Here is a 24,207-nt window from a genome sequence, read left to right on the forward strand (position 1 = left end):
ACATGAATATTTCAGAAAGCAGTGTAATGAAAGATCAGACAAGATTTATGCATTTTAATTATTGAGTTTCTCTAAAAAATAGTACGGTGCAGAAACAAATATTGCACAGCTAGAACCAAACCGACAGTAAAATATTAACTTAGCAGAGATTACTCACAAATGTTCACTGCAGCCTTGGTTAATTGCTTTCAAATTAAAAGCAGAAACTTTTGATAAACGGAGGTTAGGCGACATCTTTGGAGAGAAAAATGACGATGTCTAAGGTGGACGACCTTTTGTTACAATTTGTCACAGTGAACACGTTTTAAACAAATACAGAAGTGGGGAAAGATGGCAGGAAAAGAAAGAACATAATAGGAAGATTGTAAGAGGTGGAAGTAAAATGGCGAAAGGGACAATAATGCAAGACAAATGTGAATGGTCATGGTACACAAAATAAAACAATAGATGGTCATGAAAGTGGGTAAAGCAAAATGTAATCCAGAGCAGCTGATAGATAAGGTCAAGCCATTGGTTTCTCTCTCTGATTGATTAACTCAATAAAGTTGAGTTCGGAGATCGAACTGATATTTGAGCTATTATTAAGAACATAGAACTGTGCAGTGCAGGACTAGGCCCTTTGCTCCACACTGTTAGTGCTGAACATGTTGACAGGTTAAATCATTCTCCTTTCTCTGCATGGTCAGGTTTATTATTGTCACACGTACTGAGGTACAGTGACAAGCTATGTTTTAGCATCCTATCCAAAGAGATCAGATATACCATACATAGATACAAACAATTCAAATACAAGTGCAATTGGGCGTCACGGTGGCGCAGCGGTATAGTTGTTGCCTAAAAGCCGCGCCGGGCGATGATGTAAGGCCCCGCTCCAGGTCATCCTAAACCCCGCAACTTGGGGCGGGAGAAGTCGCCGTTGTGGAAGCCCCGAAAAGCGGTTTCCCACCAGGGACCCGCGGGCTCCCGATGTTACCGTCCACTAAACCTGCGGCTGGAGCCTCTGAATCTCCGGGGTCGGGCCGCAGCAGCGCGCCACCACAGCTCCGCCCGCTCCAAACGTAGCCAGCCCCACGATGGTGAGTCCGCAGGCTCCGCAACTGGAGCCCCAGGTTGGAGGCCACTCCACGGTGCTAGGCCCCAACGACAACGGAGACCCGACAGAGAAAATAGCGAGTCCTCCGTGCAGGGAAAAGATTTTAAAAGTTTCCACACCCCCTTGCCCCTCACCCTCCCCCCCACACATACCCAGTTAAAAAAAACACTATAAACTACACTCAAATGAGACAAAAAATAAAAAAAGACAGACGGATTGCAGAGGCCGCTGCGACATATGACACGGCAGTGATGCGGTCTGATGACGTATGGCGTGTGGTGTTTTTTCAAGTGTCGCAACATTTTTTTGTTGCCACTGGAGTTTGAAATGTTCACAATCTTTTGGCAACACTGATATGACGCCGGCAGTTGCCGAAAAAAATCGCCAAGTGGGACAGGCCCTTCATAGCGCTTGCAGCCCCTGACTAAGGGTGCTGTATGTACGGAGTTTGTACGTTCTCCCTGTGACCACGTGGGTTTTCTCAGAGAACTTCGGTTTCCTCCCACACTCCAAATATGTACAGGTTAATTGGCTTGGAATAAGTGTAAATTGTCCCAAGAGTGTGTAGGATAGTGTTAATGTGCGGGAATCACTGGTCGGTGTGGACTCGGTGGGCCGAAGGGCCTATCTCCGCGCTGTATCTCAAAACTACACTAAACAACAATAGATAGAGCAATGGGGAAGATACAGAGTGCAGAATATTGTTCTCAGCATTATACCACTTCAGTTTCTTAGAAAAAATCCAATGTGGTCAGGGTGAATCAAACAATGCCATTCCCTGCCTATCCATGTGCCTATGTAAAAGTCTCTTAGATGTATCTGTAGTATCTGCTTCCACCGCCACCCCTCGCTGTGCATCTCAGGCACCCACAACTATCCATGTAAAAAATTAGCCCTGCCACTCACCTTATTTCACCACTCTCACTTTAAAGTACTGGCCTCTAGTCTTTGACATTTTCACCCCAGGAGAAAGGTTCGGACTGTTTACTTTTTGCATCTTGTTGAAAACCTAGACAAAGTCGGACAATTTTTGAACAGGGTAATCGGTTTGCTCAGCTGTTGTGCTCCATTGCCGATCTCATGTGCAGTGTAAACTTTACACAATCAACTCCACTAGGTCCTCTTCTAATGTCCATGTGATTTTCCTTTTCTTTACATTAGCAGCAAACTGCAATGTGATTTGTTTCTTTTGGTTGCCATTTGCTTGAAATAGATGAATCAAGCAATATCACAGGAAAGATCTCAGAAAAGACAGAATACACAAAGACATTTAGTTAGTCTGAATATCTTCTGGAGTGGAAGATTCTACATCACTCTCATGTGAGCTGGTTTTACATGGGGACAATATTAGCGCTGTTGTCTGGTAGATAGTTTTGTAGTTTTGTCTTGTAGTTTGTTTGTTTGTTTGTTTGCACAAAGTCCGCGAGCATTGCCACTTTTCATTTTGCTGCACATCTCGTATGTGTATGTGACGAATAAACTTGACTTGACTTGACTTGATATTTATTCGTCTTTGTCTCCACAGATCTGTAAACCCTGAATACAAATCTTATGCCCTTGGTGTCCAATTTCTAATGCTCAGATTACTTGGTAAGTGGTTTCATTCAGTTATCCAGTGATTTATTGTTACATTTTAGTTTGCTCCTATTCATCTGAAGGTTGTCATAATGTTGCCAAAATACTCTTTGTCATAATTTAAATGGCAATGTGATAATATTTTTATCACTCTGACGTCTGAAATATGGTACCAGTGCCAAAGTGACAGACTTGTTGGTTAAATATATAAAGCAACATAATTTATTGACTGATAAATAAGTAACATTGTAAAAAAGATATCACGCACCTGATTAGCATATTGAGAAGGGCTAACTCCTATAACTTCATATGCCTGTTGGGAACTCTTAAATGTTGCTTAGTTCATTATCACTGTAATCATGTCACAGCCACCACAGGATGCATGAAAATAACTCCTAAAATATGAGCTTTTTCTCTTTGGTTCATTGTGTAAAAAACTACATTGTCCAGTTTCTTCTCAAGAGTTGCATGCCCCCAGTATAGCCTTCAGGATGTTATTGGACAGTGTATACATATATGGCACTGAAGCCAGGCGACTCTCTGCATGCTGGTCCCAGTAGTGGGTCTAAACTTGTTCACTCCTTTATTCCCTTTGTCCTGCGTATGTACCCTGTGGACAGCTTGATTGGAATCATGTATAGTCTTTCCACTGACTGAATAGCACGCTCTTCAGTGAGAAAGCTCTACTTTGGTTCTCGTGTCAATAAACAAAATTAAACTAAACTAATATCATCCAGTAACCATTCGCTCATATACTACTTTCATTTAATACATTTATTTGATATATCCATTTAAAAGTGAAATTTAGTGCTGGTTTTAAAGTTGGACAATCTTTCAGAGTTTCCATTCAGGTCAGTTCATGTGTTTTGGAGATGCAGAACTGAGGCACTAAAACCCCACCTGCCTCTTCTACCACCTCTGGGAGGTTATGGTTATAACACCAAGTCTACACACCAGGTCTACACACCAGGTCTACACACCAAGTCTACACACCAAGTCGATACACCAAGTCGATACATCAGGTCTACACACCAGGTCTACACACCAGGTCTACGCACCAGGTCTACGCACCACTTCTACGCACCAGTTCTACACACCAGTTCTACACACCAAGTCTACACACTAGGTCTACACACTACACACCAGGTCTACACACCAAGTCTACACACCAAGTCTACACACCAAGTCGACACACCAAGTCGATACACCAAGTCGATACATCAGGTCTACACACCAGGTCTACGCACCAGGTCTACGCACCACTTCTACGCACCAGTTCTACACACCAAGTCTACACACTAGGTCTAGACACCAAGTCTACACACCAGGTCTACATACCAAGTCTACACACCAAGTTATCATCTTGCAAAGTGAACAACAATCAAAGTTAATGCACTGGACTGGAAACAGCAAAGATTCAGCGAAATGGAATGGTTCAGGCTGACTTAGCTTTAGAGAAAAAATAATAAACAGATTGTCTGATCATCGGTAAAAAAAAATGCATGAGTTTGTTATGCATTTGACTTACACTTATGGAGTACCTTTCAGGGTGTCTGAAGGTACTTCATAACTAATTGCTTTTAAAATGTAGAAATTTGGATCATAAACAATGTTTCTGCAAGAGGAAAAGAGATGAACTATCAATTTGATGATAACTAAAACATAAAAAAGTGTACGCTCATGATATTAGGGCTAACAATGCTAACGAAACTCGTGACAAATATTAAATGTCCAGAGCAGAGGTGCGGAGGAAGATTAGAATGACCAAAAGCATTGGACCAAAACTATTCAGAGATGAAGAAATAGCAAATCTATAAAACACTTAAAATATTTAGCTTGTTTTACACGGGTAGAAATTGTGTGCAGTAGGTATTACTTAGTGAAAAGGTGATTGTCTTCAAAACCATTTCCACAAGAAGACCTGTTAGCTCAACCTAGGTGACCTTTTCTGTAAGTATCTTCAGTGCAGCCATGATGCTCTTGCAACAATTTTGTAACCCCGTTTATCTCCCATCCACTAAAAGTAAGAAAAATGTAACACTTCCCTTTCAGTATCATCCCAATCAAAAACAAAGTAATGGAAAAAAACCAATGAAAATGCTCGTTTTAGATTCCATCTTGATCTCTCTGCTCCAATAATGGACAGTGCACTGATACAAAGATGATTGTCAGAGGATGTATGGAACTAGCTGGTCTGGAACTAAAACTGATTATTGTATCATTAAGCCTTTGAAAAGCTGCTCAATTTCAATCAATGGAAAAGACCTTTAGTAGGAGTAATACCTGAAACTAAACAAGATGCGGCGCTGAACTTACATCTCGGAGCCTGGGATCTCTCGCCGAGATCGCCAGTGTGTGGGGCTCCGTTCGGCGCGGTCTGTTGGCTTGTGAAGCCGTGGTCTCCGGTAGGAGGGCGGCCGTTCCTGGCACCCCAAGCCGCTGAGGGTTCTCCCGACGCCGGAGTACCATCACCCGGCGAGAACGGCCGGGAACATCAGGCCCCCGTAGCGGCGACTGTGGAGGCCTCATAGGCCCGACTTTGGGTGGACAAGAGGATGGGGACTGGATTTTGTGCCTTCCCCCACAGTGGGAACCATTGTGGGGAGATGTTTTTATGTTCTAATGTTAAACTTCTTGAATGCTATGTTGTATTTTTATTAGTGTGCTGCAGGGACATCTGAATTGCCCCTCAGGGACAAATAAAGTGCTTTGTATTGTATTGTATTGTAGATAGTTAAAACTGCTGAAGGCAGTCATGACAGCCTCAGAATATCATTGCAGGAGTATTTGGTCCAACCACATTTTGCTGCTTTATTAAAAGCACATTTCTGACCTAAATTGGGGGTGGCTGTGGGCAATTCTGCAAGATTCAGCTCCATTTACAACTCCCCCATGAAATAGTGACCACAATCAGTGATAGCAAGATATTGACAATACCCACATTGTCAAGAGGCAAGTCACACTTCTGCCATGTAGATTTCAGACAATCAACATATTTGGCAAGAAGAGGCCACGATTCCGTCCCGGATCTTATCTGAAGAATTTCCCGTCCAGTACCTCCACAGATGCTGCCTGACGCGCTGAGTTCTTCCAGTACTTTGTGTTTTGACCACGATCCATTCTGTCACCATCTCACAGTTAACAAACCACAATATTGAATGTTTCAATTGTCATCGAAATCACTGCTTTTGGAAAGAGAATTCCAAGGGTTCCATGGCCCTTGTGTTCCCAATTTCACTCTTGAACAACCAAGATTTAAGTGTTCCTCTCATTCTGGATCCCCCCCGTCAAAGGAATAGATTATCTGAAGGCACCCTCTCAAATCCCATCATCATTTTCAGTCTTGAGTAGGCCCGTCAACCATGTAAACATATGGAAATGAAAAACATGCGTTTTAAATCTGTTTCATAATTTTTCTCTGAATCTTCGCTATTGCATCCTGACGTATCTTTCTTAAGATTCTCTGGAATGGCAGATTAAAACTATTAACAAAACATTTTTGATTATTTTCACTGTATTGAAATGGTAACCCCACACGGTACCCCCTAGGATGACAAGTTATAACCTATGGAACTAACCAAATGGAGTAGCCACCAAGGAGTAAAATATGACTCAAATCTGATAATGACATTCAGCCATGTTTCAGTCAGACACAGTGAATAATGTTTAATACATTCGAGCATCAGTGGTTTTGTAAAATTGAAAAGGCTGTGATATTAATGTCTGTCAGTTTTGGATGTATTTGCAGTTTATTATTTTTATAGTCATTACAGCTGCAGCGACCCTAACCTAATGCCAGGACTTCAATTCAATGCAGACAGAATCAAGCAGAATTTTATCCATTCACCACTTAAATACAGGCCAACCACTTAATCAGATGTAAACGAGGCAAAACAGATTGGACACGAGAGTTAAAAAACTATTAACGTAACCGATGTACAGCACTGCCCCATGAATACCTGACAAAACCCTGGGGGTTTCACCATCTGAACAAGATAAAATTCTATTTTAAATTGATGTAATCTTGTTAGTTGCATCGTGCTCTTATGCTATCGAAATGAGGTTGAGGTTGAAATGTTTTTAAATGTACTACATTAAGTATGTAACTGATCATGTTTACATACTTACAAGAGTGGAGTGCTGTTGTGTAGAGAATAAGCCCAGAGGTCCTTGAAAATTGCTACCTGGTTAGTTCACAAGGCACTTAAAGCTCATTGTGCCTGCTCAAGCTGGCACAGCCTCTGGTGGACAACAGTTACCTTGCTGTAACTGGCAGATTACAGATTTGTTTATATCAATGCATTTCCTTGTTCACATGAAGCCCACAGAGTGAACAGTGTGCATGAAATACATGGGGGACAATGGGGCATTGGGAAAGAAATAGCAGGTGGTTATCAACAGCCACACCGTGGCGGAAATGGAAGTTGAATCAAGGCAAGATTTGGCTTGGTGGAAGACTTTCACATACCAATAGCAATTCTGTTGCACACTCAAACTTCTGAGAATGATTCTCCACATCTTGCCTTCGACTGCCTTGCATAACAAAAGTTTAAAACTAATAAAATGAAATTACAACTTCCATCCAATCAATCAATCAATCAATCAATCAATCAATCAACCTTTATTGTCATCTTGCAAAGCAACAGTTGTACAGTGCAAAATGAGAAGACGTTTCCCAGGGAATACCGGAGCATCGCACATGAAACTTAAAACATTTCACACATAATAACAGTAAAAACAATCCAGTCCCTGATGAAACAGTATAAATAGTTAAAAGCAGGTAAAACAGCAACATAAAAATACAGTAAAAACAATCATTAAAATGTCCAAGGCAGCTGATTTGAGTGGCCAGTGCCAGAGTTATTAAAATGTCAGTGCAAAACCGCAGAATCAGGTGGAGTGACTGTTTAGCAGCCTCACAGCCTGTGGCAGGAAGCTGTTTAGCAGTCTGGTAGTCCGGGCTTTGATGCTATGGTATCTCTTGCCTGATGGCAGGAGATCCAGGTGTGTGTGGAGGGGGTGTAGTTTGTCTTTAGCTATTCTCAGAGCTTTTTTCGGACAGCAGCTCTGGAACAGTTCTTGTACCGAGGGTAGGGAGAAGCGAATGATCCTCTCTGCTCCCCTCACTACTCTCTGCAGAGCCTTCCTGTCTGAGCAGTTGCAGTTGGAGTACCATGTGTTCATGCAGTTCGTGAGTACAGACTCCACCGTACCCCTGTAAAAAGTCCAGAGGATGTTGGTGGGGAGTGAGGCCTGTTTGAGTTTCCTCAGGAAGTCCTGTCCTGATGCTGAGAGAATTGCAGAAAACATAGGACAGAGGAGAGGGTTATTCAGTCCATTGAGTCAATGTTGGTTGGGAAACAGTAATCCCAGAGTGCTTGTAATACTACACCCATAACCCTACAGATCATAGCTCCACATCCACAAACCACTTAAACATGCATCTTAAACAGCCCAAGGCAAAGGCAAGACAAAGACTGGGTTCTAAAATAACTGGGCATTAAGATGAAGGCAACACTGAGGTTAAAAATAACTGGATGTTAAAATCAAAGATTGGGCTGGGTTTTAAAATAGCTGGATATTAAAAGCAAAGACAGCATTGGGTTTTTAAATGACAGAATGGTAAAGACAAGGACAGCGCTGGGTTTTAAAATAACTGATGTTAAAGGCACATCACAGAATCTGGCTATCTAATAAAATTAGATTGGAAAATAAGGCATGCTGTGTACACTTCAGAAGGACGGCAATATCTCCAGAATTTTACCTCACCTATGGATAAAATATGCCAAAAACGAACTTCCCCTTCAATGTGGTCAATGTTGTGATTATTCCCTTCTTACTGATCTCACTGGAGTTGATTGGTGTCACAACATTAGCAATGGGATGGACAATTTAAGCACTTTTCAGTTGCCGTTTATAACTCATGAAATGTATGCTAATTATTACTGCATTGATTTGCTACTCCATCATATCAGCCCCTGACATCTCCTTACCAAGGCAAAAAGTATTTTTTTAAAATAAAGGATAGCTTCATTTTAGTTTCTTGGTACAGTGAATATAAACTTTCCAGCAGACGTATATCGTGATCCGAAATCTTCACTCTGCGTTTTTCAGCAGAAGCACGGAATTCATTTACACTGTTTAAAATCCGAATTGCAGTCAGAAAAGCATCCGCTTTCAATTAATTTGATGTAATTAGGAAGTATTGAATTGTTACTTCATGATCTGATTGCACTGAGATTAACAGAACCTTGTGCCTGCTCATAACTTGCATCTATTTTCAAATTCAAATTTCTGTTCAAATTAATTGTTATGTTTATTAATTTATTATGTGATTAAATTCTTCATCATCATTATTTCACATAAACGTGCCATATAATTCTCCGTGAGCCGAAAGGAAAGTAGCTTTGCAAAAGTCAGGGGTTTCTAATATCTAACATTAATGGCATACAAGCTATTTTTCATGTACTACTTAAATTGTTTTTTTATGTAACTTCTTACTGTCTCCTTTGCATTTTGCTGAATCACCATATGCATTCATATGGAGAATTTAGTGGCATCCTTGGATTAATGAAAAGATCTCTGAGCAAGAAAATCGAATGTTGCTGCCAAAGATGTTTGGCCTAAAGACATAAGAAACAGGAGCAAGAGTAGATTATGTAGCCTCTCAAGTTTGCTTCTCTATTCATCGACATCATGCTCATTGGATCCTAGCCTCGGTTCCACATTCCTGCCAGTACACTTAAACTTGATACCTAGGTACATGTGATAATAATAGATTAGGTGCCCATTCGGCCCTTCGAGCCTGCACCGCCATTCAATATGATCATGGCTGATCATCCAACTCAGTATCCCGTACCTGCCTTCTCTCCATACCCCCTGATCCCCTTAGCCACAAGGGCCACATCTAAAAATATAGCCAATTAACCCTCAACTACCCTCTGTGGCAGAGAGTTCCAGAGATTCACCACTCTCTGTGTGAAAAAAGTTCTTCTCTGCGCCATAAACCACTGAATCATTCAAAAGTCTATCTATCTCAGTCTTGAATGTATTCAATGATTTGGCCTCCATGAGTCTTTGGGATAGAGAATTCCAAAGACACATAAACTCCCCGACGGAAAAAACTCTTATTTTTCTCCATCTAAAACAGTTTCCCACACACTTGTATTGAATTTGCTCTCATGTCAGGACATATGGTTTAATTTTTAGTTGAGAGATACAGCATGGAAACAGATCCTTTGGCCCACCGTGTCTGCGCTGACCAACAATTACAAGTATACCAGTCCTATCCTACATCGTAAGGACGATTTACAGAAGCCAATTAATCTAAAAACCTGGACATAGCCTCCACATCACTTTGTAATGGGGTGACCAGAACTGCACATAATACTCCAAATCTGTATATAGATAGAAATGGCCATATATAGATATACACATATAAATTAAGGAATATAGATTAAAAAGGCTAATTTGTGGGAGGTACGTATTTTTATACTTTAAACTCCCGAGAGAAAGGGATTGCCAAGAAATCAATTTTATTTACAATGCACGAATAGATTATGCAAATTAAAACTTTCCCCCTGTGGTTAAATCTAATTATTTGTTGATGCTCTACAGTCTACACTACTAAAAAAAATAACATAAAATTAAATTATTTGATTATAACTTGGTAATTTTTCAATATATTTTACAAGAGTTCTGCCAATAATGTTTTTTTCTGTAAAACAATTACAATCCAGACATTGAAGGTAAAATATATATGTTGTATGGCTGAGAAAGGCACAAAATGCGGAGTCAGGCAGCATCTCTGGAGAACAAGGATAGATGTTGTTTCGGGTTACATAGAAACATAGAACATAGGTGCAGAAGTAGGCCATTCGGCCCTTCGAGCCTGCACCGCCATTCAATATGATCATGGCTGATCATCCAACTCAGTATCCCGTACCTGCCTTCTCTCCATACCCCTTTAGCCACAAGGGCCACATCTAACTCCCTCTTAAATATAGCCAATGAACTGGCCTCAACTACCTTCTGTGGCAGAGAGTTCCAGAGATTCACCACTCTCTGTGTGAAAAATGTTTTTTCTCATCGCGGTCCTAAAAGATTTCCCCTCTATCCTTAAGCTGTGACCCCTTGTCCTGGACTTCCCCAACATCGGGAACAATCTTCCTGCATCTAGCCTGTCCAACCCCTTAAGAATTTTGTAGATTTCTATAAGGTCCCCCCTCAATCTTCTAAATTCTAGCGGGTTGGGGCCCTTCTTATTATTACAAGTTGCATGGCAACATCTGTTTGCTCAGACTTTGGTTAAATCTAGTTATTTCACCTCATAACATTCCTTGGTAACAGTTGCCAGCTTTTTGACAAGCTGGAATTAATAAATGATTCTCTTGCATGGCTCACAATTTTATTGAGATAAAATTTTCCCCCAATTTTTCTCAACAATGGGCATAGAAACTGAAAACTATGATTTTCTGCCGTTTACATAGATTTATCGGTAAAATGTAATACAAAGGACATTGCATGAAAATTGGAGTTTGAAAATCAAAATGTGTTTGAAATTTAAAATGACTGAGAAAAATATTACATATCGACAGCCTCTTTGAAGGCTGCTGGAAGAAAGGATTGGTTAATATTGAGCCAGAACCCTTCATTAAACTAGAAATGCTATCTATCTTTCCGGGGATCTGCTGTATCTTGGTTTCTTTTATATAAAATAAACTGTTCATTTTTCGATACATGGCTTTCCTTTTGTACACTGTATGAACGCCTGTCTTGAGCCATATATGAATGTTCATTTACTGGAGATAATTTTTTGATAATGACCCATTGGGATGGAAATTACATTCGGGTAAACAATTTGAAATAGGCTTACAATTCACTATCATTGTTTTCCACACAATTTTACAAAGTCAAAATTACCTTCACTATGCACACAATTTATCCACATGAAAACCAATAGTCTTACCAGCAGTTATAAAAAAACCAGGAAAAGTTATGTCATCATTAAACAAGAACATATGCCTGGTGATTTCCATTTTGAAATTGTGGACAAATTCCATGAGCCCACAAATAATATATGATTTTACTGAAATGTGCTTCTTTGCGTGGAATCAAGAATTTGAGAGTGGATCGGTCGAAGCCCAATTACTGAATCCGCAAACCTTCAAGCTGGACTTTCTGCTGTGATCATAGATTTACCTGTACATTCGATATCCACTCTAGTCTCCCAACCAGTTCTCCCTTATTATATCATTAAGTGAAGACATTCATAAATAACGTATAATAAAGTGGACAGTAAGTACTGTTTGAAATGGAATGCTGCGCTTCCCATGTTAAATATTTTCATTCACTTTCTATTTCATATTTGGCTACTTTTAACTTAATCTCTGTATCCTTCTACTTTTGTTTAGGTTTCATCCCACCGCCACTTATTTTTGGAGCTGCAATTGACTCCACCTGTCTGGTCTGGTCAGAAACCTGCAATAAAAGTGGAGCATGTGCTTTATATGACAACACCTCATACAGATATCTCTACGTCAGCATTGCCATTGGTCTAAAGACTATCGCCTTTGTATTGTACACAACTACTTGGCATTACATAAAGCGCCACTCCAAGAAGTACGTTCAAGGAGATGAAGATTCAGTCGGCAAAATGACCACTTCAGATCTCTTTACATCAACATTGACATTAGATGCAGCGACAGGCGATTCTAACAAATCATCTGGAAGGACAACATTAATCTACCATTTGGGAGACAATGAGATGTGCGAAAACATAGAGTCTGTCCTTTAACATTTGTATGGAATGACTGCAGCATTGTGAAGATATATAGTTTTGTAGGAGAAAAAAAAAAAATTTCTAAACATCTATTTTAATGTTTTTATGCATCACAAGGATACAACAGAAGGCACTGGCCTTATAAAAGATTTATATTAATCCCCCTATAGTTTAAATGATGGCAATAATATTTTGTGATTCTGAATAGCTCACAACGGAAGTGAAGAAATGGGGTGAGCTAGTACCAAGAACTAGCAGATCCAAACCAGGAAAAGCAGTCGGCCCTAGTGGTCAGTTATTTTTAAAGAAGTTCTATTTAAATGGCTTTTATGCTTATTTTGCATTTTCTGCAGAGATACAACATATTACAGCATATAATGCTATCTATATCATGCAAAGTATATGAAAGTGAAATGTTTAAAGCACAAGTGTATGATCTGATTCTGGCCTTGAGTTTATCCCAAGTATCCAACGCTTCAAAGCCTGAACTTTGACCAAAGAATCCACATTAACAAACAATATAAACTTCTGATTATGTATTTCCCTCTGCAACGTTTAACAAGTATCTTTACTGATTTAATATTACAGCCATCATGTATATTGCAATAATTGCTTATAATGCAACCTGAAATGGATCAGTTTATTCTTTATTTTAAAGCAGTTACTTTCAATTATTCAAGCCATTTGAGGTCATTCAAAACCTGCCTATTGTTTTTAAAACGTTCTGCAATATCCAGTACTGTTACAAGTTGGTGCTGCTAAATAGCTAGAATGATAATACCAAAAGGTGCCTCAGGTCATTTATGAAGTACATGAAAGAAAACCTGATACCCCATGACACATCAATTATTTATTCTTAATACAAATTATTTTTTATTTTCATACTGGAAATATAGAAGCCTACACAACTGTTTAAAGATTATGCCAACTGCATGAGTGCATTCGTTTTGATTTACTTTAAATACGGTGGCAGGTTTGAGGTGCGAGTAGTAACATTGGCAAGGAAAGGAATGGTGTTTTATTTTAGGCACTCACATTCATCACCAAACTCTGAGCAGAGTAGCATTATGATTTAAAAGCTCAAGACATTTTTTTGAACAACCACCTAGGGTTGTTAATACAGCACGTGATGTTATTTTATCAGTTGCGTGTCATAATAAGATAACAAAAGGCACAGCAGTTAGAGATGCTTCAATTATTATGCTTGCACAGGTACACAACATTTGGCAATGTTCCCCCGCTCCTGTTAAAATTCACATTACTTTGTTGAATTTACCCTCACTGTTTCTGGTGCGAGAGTGCCAATTGTAAATTGAGTTGCAAAGTTTCCACTCACCACAAAACGTTAACATGGTAGAGACCACAGTTAATTGAGTAAAGGTGATGAAAATGACAAAGCCACATCTGTATTGTTCATGCCTTGTTTATTTGAGTAAACTTTAATCTCCCAGTTTTTTTCTACTGCAAAAAATATTAAGAATATTAATGTATATTGTATTGAAACCAATGTGTTTGTATTATTTATATTATGCTTTATACCATAGAATTTTAAAAGAAATGCATTTGACTTCTGTAAAACTGATCCATGATTCTGTTGTTGCTTTATTTGGATAACTTAGTAGTGGCTGAATTATTCACTCTCTACGGCAGAAGAGTTGAGATCACGTCAGAGGTTGAAATCCAAAACTATTCGAATGTAAACCAAACCTGCCTCAGAATCTCCCCAAAACAAACAAAGGGCTTGAGTAACTCAGTGGATCGGGCAGCATTTCTAGACGACATGGATGGAATACTTTAGACTTAAGAGATACAGCGCAGAGACAGACCCTTCAGCCCACCGAGTCCGTGCCAACCAGCAACCACCATGTACACTAACACTATCTTACATACCAAGGACAATTTTAGCAAAGCCAATTAACCTACAAACCTGTGCATCTTTGAAGTTTGGGAGGAAACTGGAGAACACAGAGAAAACCCACATGGTCACAGGAAGAATGTACAAACTCCATTCAGACAGCACCCGTGGTCAGGATCGAACCTGGGTCTCGAGCGCTGTAAGGCAGCAACTCTACCACTGTGCCACCCCAGATGTTCCAGGTCACCTATCAATGTCTCCCAGAGATTCTGCCTGATCTGCTAGTGTTACCGAGTTGGATGATCAGGCATGATCATATTGAATGGCGGTGCAGGCTCGAAGGGCCGATTGGCCTATTCCTGCACCTATTTTCTATGTTACCCCAGCCCTGTGTATTTTCTTTTGTAAACAAGCATCTGCAGTTCCTTGTGTCAGACTCTCCCACTTCTGATTCTAATGGAAGACAGATGAAGAGACAGAAGGACACTACTCTACTTGTGATAAAGCGGTTGGTCAAGTAATTAGACTGCATCAGTTTAATAGTTGCTGCACTTATAACCTCAGGTACTTGGGTTTCCAAAAACTTAGAAATCCAACAGGTGAAGAGAAGCGAGAAAGGTTGAATCCAGAATTGCCTTCACAGCACCAGCTGTGGGGTAAGAGGAATACAAGTGCTTTCTCCAGGCCCAGTATAATTATACATTTAACCCTTTTTGGTCACCCCTTGCTCACTATCACCTCTCATGGCCACCAATAGCAACTACATCCAGGGACTATGGCAGCACGGTGGCACAGCGGTACAGCTGCTGCCTTCCAGCGTCGGAGACCCGGGTTCGATCCAGACCACAGGTGCTGTCTGTATGTAGTTTGTACATTCTCCCCGTGACCTGCGTGGGTTTTCTCCGAGAACTTTGGTTTCCTCCATCACTCCAAAGGTTTGTAGGTTAATTGGCTTGCTATAAATGTAAATTGGCCCCAATGTGTGTAGGATAGTGTTAGTGTGTGGGGATCGCAGGTCGGCATGGACTCGGTGGGCCTGGTTCTGCACTGTGTCTCTAAACAAAAAAAGATTAGGCATCTTCAGTCAGAGCTTACCAAAAAACAAGAGGGTCCACTGCCTAAAATCAAGGCTATTTATTGTCCGCCACCCCTGTACCAATCCAACAATCCACTAACACGTCCATGTACTCTCAGGGGCTAGACACAAAATGCTGGAGTAACTCAGCAAAACAGGCAGCATCTCTCGAGAGAAGGAATGGGTGAGACCCTTTTTCAGTCTAGAGTCGGGGTGGGTGATTGCAACCTTCACCTGGTCCGCCCTGTTTCGACTAATGCAATCAACCCGATGTGCACAGTCAAATAAGATGAAATAGAACAAGTTGTCCTACAACTTTAGGCTGTGCACGCCATATGCAAAGGGAAACGTGAGATTTCGATGGTGATGTAGATAGATATAGTTCATTTGTTCTACAGGTATATCTCTCTACATTCATATGTTCTATATTTCTATACATCACCGTCTATATGCTGGAGTTACTCCAGCATTTTGTGTTTATCTTCAGTTTGAACCAGCATCTGCAGTTTCTTCCTACTCCCAGGGGCATTGGCTATATGAAGAAGATTATTATTCTAAAGGCTTCCACCAGCTACTGAGGCTGCCTACACACAGGAATCATACTTAAGCTCTGCCGGACATTCAGGAAGCTGATTCTTCTTAGCTTTTCAGACCTGATAATAGCCGCTTCTGCCAGCACCAATCTCACATCCAGCTTAAACATAGTGTTTGAGGAATAATCTATTTATTTCTTTGCTCGTGGCATCATTTATTATCCTTCAACAATTACCCTAGGACAGAGGAAGCATATGGGTGAATCTAAAGTCACCTATAGACGGAAAGTAGTGACTGCAGATTCCTTTCCCCGAAAGGCTTTCATGCCCAAAATGGATTATGTGACAATTCAGTGGTTTCACATTTTAGGGACAAGCTTTTCACAGTTTATTTTGCCCAAAGAATAAACGTAATATGTCATAATTTTGGTAGAGATAAGTTTGTCGTTATCAAAGAACTGTATTTAAATTTGCTGTGAAATATAATCGTAGTATTTCAATTTTAGTTACGCATTTTCAAAACCAGTGCACTGACTGGCGAGTCACAGGTAAACATATGGCTAGGTCTGGTTGATCTTAAGTTCGATGGAAAAAGTCAAAGGAATTTCATCCAGAATGTTACTCGATTTGCATATTTATTACAAAGCAGAAGGGTGGATAATGGATTGGGGACCATTTACAATTCAGCAACTAACACCATTTTCACGGTAACTTTACAATCAAACCCCATTTTGAGAACTAATTTCAAGGTATCTACAAGCCAATTTTTTCAACGGCCTTGGTTGAAAACAAGTCTAAGTGTGTTTTTATGATTTTCAGCACGATTTAATAATGAGAATGGCTAACCTTTCCAAGAAACACCTCCAGTTTAAATTCCATTTGGAATATTTTGGAGGACCAAGAAACCAAGTACCAAGAAAGATTGATCATAGCACAGTTCCTTAAAAATACAAAATTTGTTGTCAAATGATGCAAGCACATACATCAAGTTTCAGTTTAGATCTAAATACAGAATGTTACTAAAATAAAAAAATTAAAAGGTGTCAATTTTCATTAATTATCAAACTAGGTGTGTATGCACCACCAAGGACATATGTGATGGTGCAGCGGTAGAGTTGCTGCCTTACAGCCCCAGAGACTCGGGTTTCATCCTGGCTACGGGTGCTGTCTGTACAGAGTTTGTACATTCTCCCCGTGACCGTGTGGGCTTTCTCCGGGAGCTCCAGTTTCAAGACATTCAGGTTTGTAGGTTAATTGGCTTCTGTAAATTGTAAATTGTCCCTAGTTTGTAAGATAGTGCAATTGTATGGGGTGTAGGAGATATGGGGAGAAAGCAGGAATGGGGTACTGATTTTGGATGATCAGTCATGATCATATTGAATGACGGTGCTGGCTTGAAGGGCCGAATGGCCTACTCCTGTACCTATTTTCTATGTCTATGTTTCTATGATCGCTGATTGGCACGAACTTGATGGGTAGAAGGGCCTGTTTCCATGCTGTATCTCAAAAGTAAAGTAAAAGGCATTGGTTTAAGCTGTTGAGTGGGCCTTGGTTGTGGAGGATGAAATGATCCAGTGGAGTGGGATAAAGGGAGCTGACCAGAAGTGATCGCATCTCTACCTTCCTAAAGACCAATTAAACTTGGTCAATAAATGCTGGCCTTGCTAGCAATTTCTTCATCCGATAAACAGATAAAGAAAGTATATGTCATCTTATGTGTTATTAATCCCTCAAGTATATCTTTGTCATCTCAATTCCACTGTACTCCCTGTTGGCTGGATATTGACACATAACATATATTTGACCTCATCTGAAACACACATCACTACATCCTAACCATGTTCTTTTCCGTCATCACCCATTTTCTAAATATTAAAACACATTAATTTATTTTCATCTTTCCGTCAAATTCCTCTTTTAATCCAACATCTTCCACTCTCTGCAATCTTCTCCAGTTGTGCAAGTTTCCTCTGCAGAATGCCATAGGAACAGCAGGTAGATCCTACCTCTTCAGATAGTTGACCTTGTCGCGGTGAAGAGGCTTGCGTGACCCCATGATTCTGAGAGCGATGCTGTCGGAAGCACCAGCTTTTGGTAGGGCCACCCATGGCGGTAAGGTCGAGGATGAGGGTCCAGACTTAGAACGGCCCAACCTACAAGACCTCAACGGCAGCCCAAACGGACAAAGTTATCTTAACCATATAACCATATAACAATTACAGCACGGAAACAGGCCATCTCGGCCCTACAAGTCCATGCCGAACAAATTTTTTTTCCCCTTAGTCCCACCTGCCTGCACTCATACCATAACCCTCCATTCCCTTCTCATCCATATGCCTATCCAATTTATTTTTAAATGATACCAATGAACCTGCCTCCACCACTTCCACTGGGAGCTCATTCCACACCGCCACCACTCTCTGCGTAAAGAAGTTCCCCCTCATATTACCCCTAAACTTCTGTCCCTTAATTCTGAAGTCATGTCCTCTTGTTTGAATCTTCCCTATTCTCAAAGGGAAAAGCTTGTCCACATCAACTCTGGAGTCTATCCCTCTCATCATTTTAAAGACCTCTATCAGGTCCCCCCTTAACCTTCTGCGCTCCAGAGAATAAAGACCTAACTTATTCACCCTATCTCTGTAACTTAGTTGTTGAAACCCAGGCAACATTCTAGTAAATCTCCTCTGTACTCTCTCTATTTTGTTGACATCCTTCCTATAATTTGGCGACCAAAATTGTACACCATACTCCAGATTTGGTCTCACCAATGCCTTGTACAATTTTAACATTACATCCCAGCTTTTATACTCAATGCTCTGATTTATAAAGGCTGGCATACCAAAAGCTTTCTTTACCACCCTATCTATATGAGATTCCACCTTCAAGGAACGATGCACGGTTATTCCCAGATCCCTCTGTTCAACTGTATTCTTCAATTCCCTACCATTTACCATGTACGTCCTATTTTGATTTGTCCTGCCAAGGTGTAGCCCCTCACATTTATCCGCATTAAACTCCATCTGCCATCTTTCAGCCCATTTTTCCAAATGGCCTAAATCACTCTGTATCTTGAACTCAATGCCTGTGAGGGCGGATGAAGGCTGCAACAGATCTACCAGCTCCAATCATCTTGGTTCTCTTGCCATTGGAATGAGTCGATTGATTTGTGGATGACCATGTGAACAGCAAGTACATGTTAAACAAACACACGAACAGGTGTCTTCGTTCTGTGAGCAGCAACATTGGACTCATAAGCCACCTGAGAGTCCATAAAACAAGAGCGTAGACCATCATCCTTGACCTCGAGGGATAGCCACGATGACGATATTCAATTTGCAGGTTGTGTAGATGTTGTGTGCTCCTTCTACTATTTGCATTGAACCTCTGCATATTCCTTATGTAGAGACCAAAGAGTTGAATGCTCTCTCAATGTTCCTTCTCACATGTTCTGAACCAGAGATTCCCGAAAGAAGGTGAGACAGCTACAGTATATAAGAAGAGTCTAGAAGACTTGAAGTGGGAAATTGGCAGGGCATTGGAGCCAATATTCCATGATCTGAGTGGCAGCACAACCTCTGGGTTTCAAGTTCAAGTGAGTTTATTGTCATGTTGTCCCTTATAGGGCAATGAAATTCTTGCTTTGCTTCAGCACACAGAACATAGTAGGCATTTACTCCAAAACAGATCAGTATGTCCATATACCATAATATAAATATATACACACATGAATAAATAAACTGATAACGTGCAAATAACAGATAATGGGTTATTAATAATCAGATTTTTGTCCGAGCCAGGTTTAATAGCCTGATGGCTGTGGGGAAGTAGCTATTCCTAAACCTGGTTGTTGTAGTCTTCAGGCTCCTGTACCTTCTACCTGAAGGTAGCAGGGAGATGAGTGTGGCCAGGGTGGTGTGGGTCTTTGATGATACTGCCAGCCTTTTTGAGGCAGCGACTGCGATAAATCCCCTCGATGGAAGGAAGGTCAGAGCTGATGATGGACTGGGCAGCGTTTACTACTTTTTGCAGTCTTTTTCTCTCCAGGGCGCTCAAGTTGCCGAACCAAGCCACGATGCAACCGGTCAGCATGCTCTCTACTCTGCACCTGTAGAAGTTAGAGAGAGTCCTCCTTGACAAACCGACTCTCCATAATCTTCTCAGGAAGTAGAGGCGCTGATGAGTTTTCTTGATAATTGCGTTAGTGTTCTCAGACCAGGAAAGATCTTCAGAGATGTGCACGCCCAGGAATTTGAAGCTCTTGACCCTTTCAGTTGGGGGATAAATTGCTTAGGCTTACTTCTGCTCCTGTTTGTCATGTTCTTGTGAAGCTGATCTATCTTTCCACCTAGCCTTCCCTAAGATATTGCTTGAACCTCCAGAAGACAGACACAAAAAGCTGGAGTAACTCAGCGGATCATACAGCATCTCTGGAGAAAAGGAATAGGTAACATTTCGGGTCGAGACCCTTCCTTATTCCTCAAATTTCTTTAACAAATGAAGCACTGTGGTTTAATTTATCACGTTACAGATGAGCACCAGTAGAATAGTTAAGTTAATGGAGCAGTAAACCAGAATCATGGATGAATGATATTGAGAGAATTCAAAATCTGTAACTCAGAGACTGCGATTTGTAATTTTGGAGAATGCAGTCTTGCTTTTCTAGTCTCACCTCATATTTTATCAATTGGAATGTTGTTATCATTCTGTTAAAATAACAAAACTCACTCTCTCCAATGCCAATATATACTTCCTAACGTGTTTAAGAAGGAACTGCAGATGCTGGAGAATGTGTACCTTCTATACTTCCTAACGTATTGTGTTCAAAACTGTATCATGTACTCCACATGTGGTCTAGCTGGTACTTTGTACCATTGTAACATAACTTCCATTCACTTGTTCTATAGTAACTGAGATATATTCGACCTTTTCATTAATTATTTTCTACACTTTCCAGAATGTTTGAAAGATTTATGTACGTGGTCCCTTTATGGTTTTTGGACGTTTACATTTTCTATTATTCAGAAAATTGTGTTGTCTCTAAATGGTTTTCTTATTTGATAGCACTTTGTTATATCACTGCTTTGTACTTTGCCTTCAAATGTCATTTTATTGACTTCAATGAAGAACATTACAGACCAAATTCAGCATGCTGACATGACAATAGCGCACTTAGCACTACTGATTGGAAATTAATTTATTGACATCCATTCTATCCATTCTATCCATTTAATGTGCAAAGTGGATGACCATGTTATCTTGTGCTGAAATCCATTTACCACTGTTATCTTCATTTGCTCTACTTAATAACATATTTTTATAACCTAATTCTTCTATCTGCACTTCTTACAATGCAGCCTTTTTACATCCCACTGGCTTATATAAATACTATCTCTCTATATTTTTAGTTTAGTTTAGAGATACCTAAGGAAACATGCATTTAGCCCACCGAGTTTGCCCATCGACCATCGATCCCCGCACATTAACACTTATTCTACACTGGGGACAATTTTTACATTTATACCAAGCCAATTAACTGACAAACCTGTGCGTCTTTAACAAGAAAACAACCTATGTGTTTACAGATAAAGAGTATATATCTTATTCTAAAGTGGATTTGATACCTGTCTTTGCATATACTTCTACACCCGATTGAACTGGGTTTGGACACTTGTTTTAATGGAGACAGATGAGTGAAAACAATGCTAAACGCAAGACTACATACAGTGATCTTTAATGGCAGGGCAATGTTTTTGATTTTCTAGCAGCAGTGACACAAATCCTAGAAATCAATTGAAATTGTAAACAACATCAAATTATGACTGACAGCAGAAATGAATAAAGCAGCCCTAACATGATGTTCAACCAAACATAACCTTTGCAATGCCAGATGAAATTTATTGCATGCATATGTAAACTATTGAATTTCGAAAGACAAAAAAACATATGAATGAATAAGAATGAACTAGCTAGAAGTTTTAAGAAGACTCAGAAGTCTTACATTTGATGCTCAAAATGTCCAACCAAATGCAGGGGAGTAATCAACAAAATCAATAGAATATAGAACTACATAGCCAAGTCAGTAAACCACGTTAGATACATTTATCTTGTACTAGACTAAGTGGGACCCATTGGGTCCCAGCTAACAGAATATCCTTTGATTCTCAGGCTATGACCGCTAGTCACGGGAGGGCTGGTCCCCCAACGCAATATTCCACCTCTCCACCAATTCCAATATACCCACACACGCTCACTCACACACACAATCACAAACATACACTCACACACACACACATACACACACACATACACACACACATACACACACATACACACACACACAAATACACACACAAATACACACACAAATACTCACACACACACACACACACACACAGACACCCACACACACTCACACTGACTCACACACCATATATATGACAGTAAACTTTCTTGAATCTACAAACACGGCTAAGCGTGGCCTCTCCACTATGGGGCTGCCGCAGTCCACGGCACTCCGCAATCAGCGTGACCTCTGCACTTACCGGAAATTATGCAATCAGCGCAACCTGTCCACTAAGCGGAAGTCACGAAATGAGCGGGACTTTTGGACTAAACACATTCGGACCTAATAAAGCATTTATTCCTTCCAAACACAGTCAGACCTAATAAAGCATTTATTCCTTCCAAATAGAGTCGGATCTAATAAAGCATCTATTCCTTCCAACACAGTCGGACCTAATAAAGCACTTATTCCTTCCAAACACAGTCGAAACTAGTAAAGCATTTATTCCTTCCAAACACAGTCAGATCTAATAAAGCATTTATTCCTTCCAAACACAGTCGGACCTAATAAAGCATTGCAGTTTCAAGCACAGGCAGGACAGCAGGCCAAACAACTCATGGCATTGTCATATCATTTCCAATTAAGCATTGCACTTTCAAGCACAGGCAGTGCAGCAGGCCAAACAACTCATGGCATTGTCATTAAGGGCTAACAAATCATTTATTGCAAGTACATTGCAGACTCACGTTTCAGTTAATTCACAGCTTCGAATGATAGTCGTGGCCTCTCCCTCGCGATCTTGCAGGGTGACTGACTCACGTCCAAGCATCCGGTGTTTTATAGTCCTGCCGCCCCCCCCCGGAAAGGGGCATTACCTTAATTGTGGTGATTGACAGGCGAGAGGACCAATCAGCTGATCTCAAGGTTTTTTAAACACTCATAACTTTTTTATTTATAATCGATGTGAACAATCCTTGGGGCCTGCTCAGTGGAGGAGGACTGTGTAAGATGGCCAAAAATCACAGCGATACAGGGTAGAGTTTTTTCTACAATCAATATGCAGCGCAGAGAGGAAGTGATCAAGATGAGACTTTTAATTATATAGATAATGGTCAGATGGTAGTGTGTTCTGTTAGCTTTTTACTAATAAAGCAAAACAAGATTTAGGATAATGCAAGCTTTGAAAGAAAGAATCACATTTCTAAAAATACAATGTAAGGGTTATGACAAAACTTAATAATTAGGAATAGACCATCTAAGCCCCCTGATCCTATTTCACTATTCTGTATCATGGTTGATTTCATCTTGACCTCAACTCCTTGTTTTCGGCCTGATCTACAGAATCATTTTAGTCTCAGGGCAGGTGGGTGGAATCAGATGAGGGAAGATTTGAGCAGTAAATAAGATATGCTCGTCTGGGTTAACATATGATGAGCCTTTGACTGCAATGGGCCTGTACTCACGGGAACCTGAAAATTACCGAATAGTGAATGGCTTGGATAGTGTGGATGTGGACAGGATGTTTACACTAGTCTAGGACTAGCGGTCATAGCCTGAGAATCAAAGGACATTCCGTTAGAAAGGAGATGAGGAGGAAAGAGGGTGTGAATTTCATTGCCACAGAAGGCTGCAGAGGCAAAGTCAATTAATATTTTTATGCCAGAGATAGATAGATTCTTGATTAGTACGAGTGTCGGGGTTATGGGGGAGAAGGCAGGAGAATGGGGTTAGGAGGGAGAGATAGATCAGCCATGATTGAATGGTGGAGTAGACTTGATGGACCGAATGGCCTAATTCTGCTCCTATCACATATGACCTTTATTGTTCGGGGCATCGAGTACAAGAGTCAATAAGTCATGATGCAGACTTTGGTTAGGGCGCATATGGCGTATTGTGTGCAGTTCTGGCCATTCCATTAACGGAAGGATGTGGAGGCTTTGGGCAGGGTGCAGAACGTGTTTATCAAAATTCATCAAAATAAATATGTTAGTCCAGATAGTAGAGAAGGCATA

The 24,207-nt window shown here is 40.4% G+C and overlaps 1 protein-coding gene across 1 annotated transcript in view; it reads left to right on the forward strand.

The window, feature by feature from the left end:
- The window catches only part of LOC129695863 (solute carrier organic anion transporter family member 3A1-like), a 302,938-nt gene extending 287,617 nt beyond the window's left edge, over nt 1-15,321 (forward strand). The window contains exons 9-10 of the mRNA XM_055633268.1: nt 2,619-2,683; nt 12,082-15,321. Coding sequence (XP_055489243.1) covers nt 2,619-2,683; nt 12,082-12,464 — 448 coding nt within the window. The 3' untranslated portion in view covers nt 12,465-15,321. The remainder of the gene's footprint in view (nt 1-2,618; nt 2,684-12,081) is intronic.
- The last annotated feature ends 8,886 nt before the right edge of the window (nt 15,322-24,207 follow it).

The sequence above is a fragment of the Leucoraja erinacea genome, chromosome 3 (genome assembly GCF_028641065.1).
Source record: "Leucoraja erinacea ecotype New England chromosome 3, Leri_hhj_1, whole genome shotgun sequence".
NCBI lineage: Eukaryota > Metazoa > Chordata > Chondrichthyes > Rajiformes > Rajidae > Leucoraja > Leucoraja erinaceus.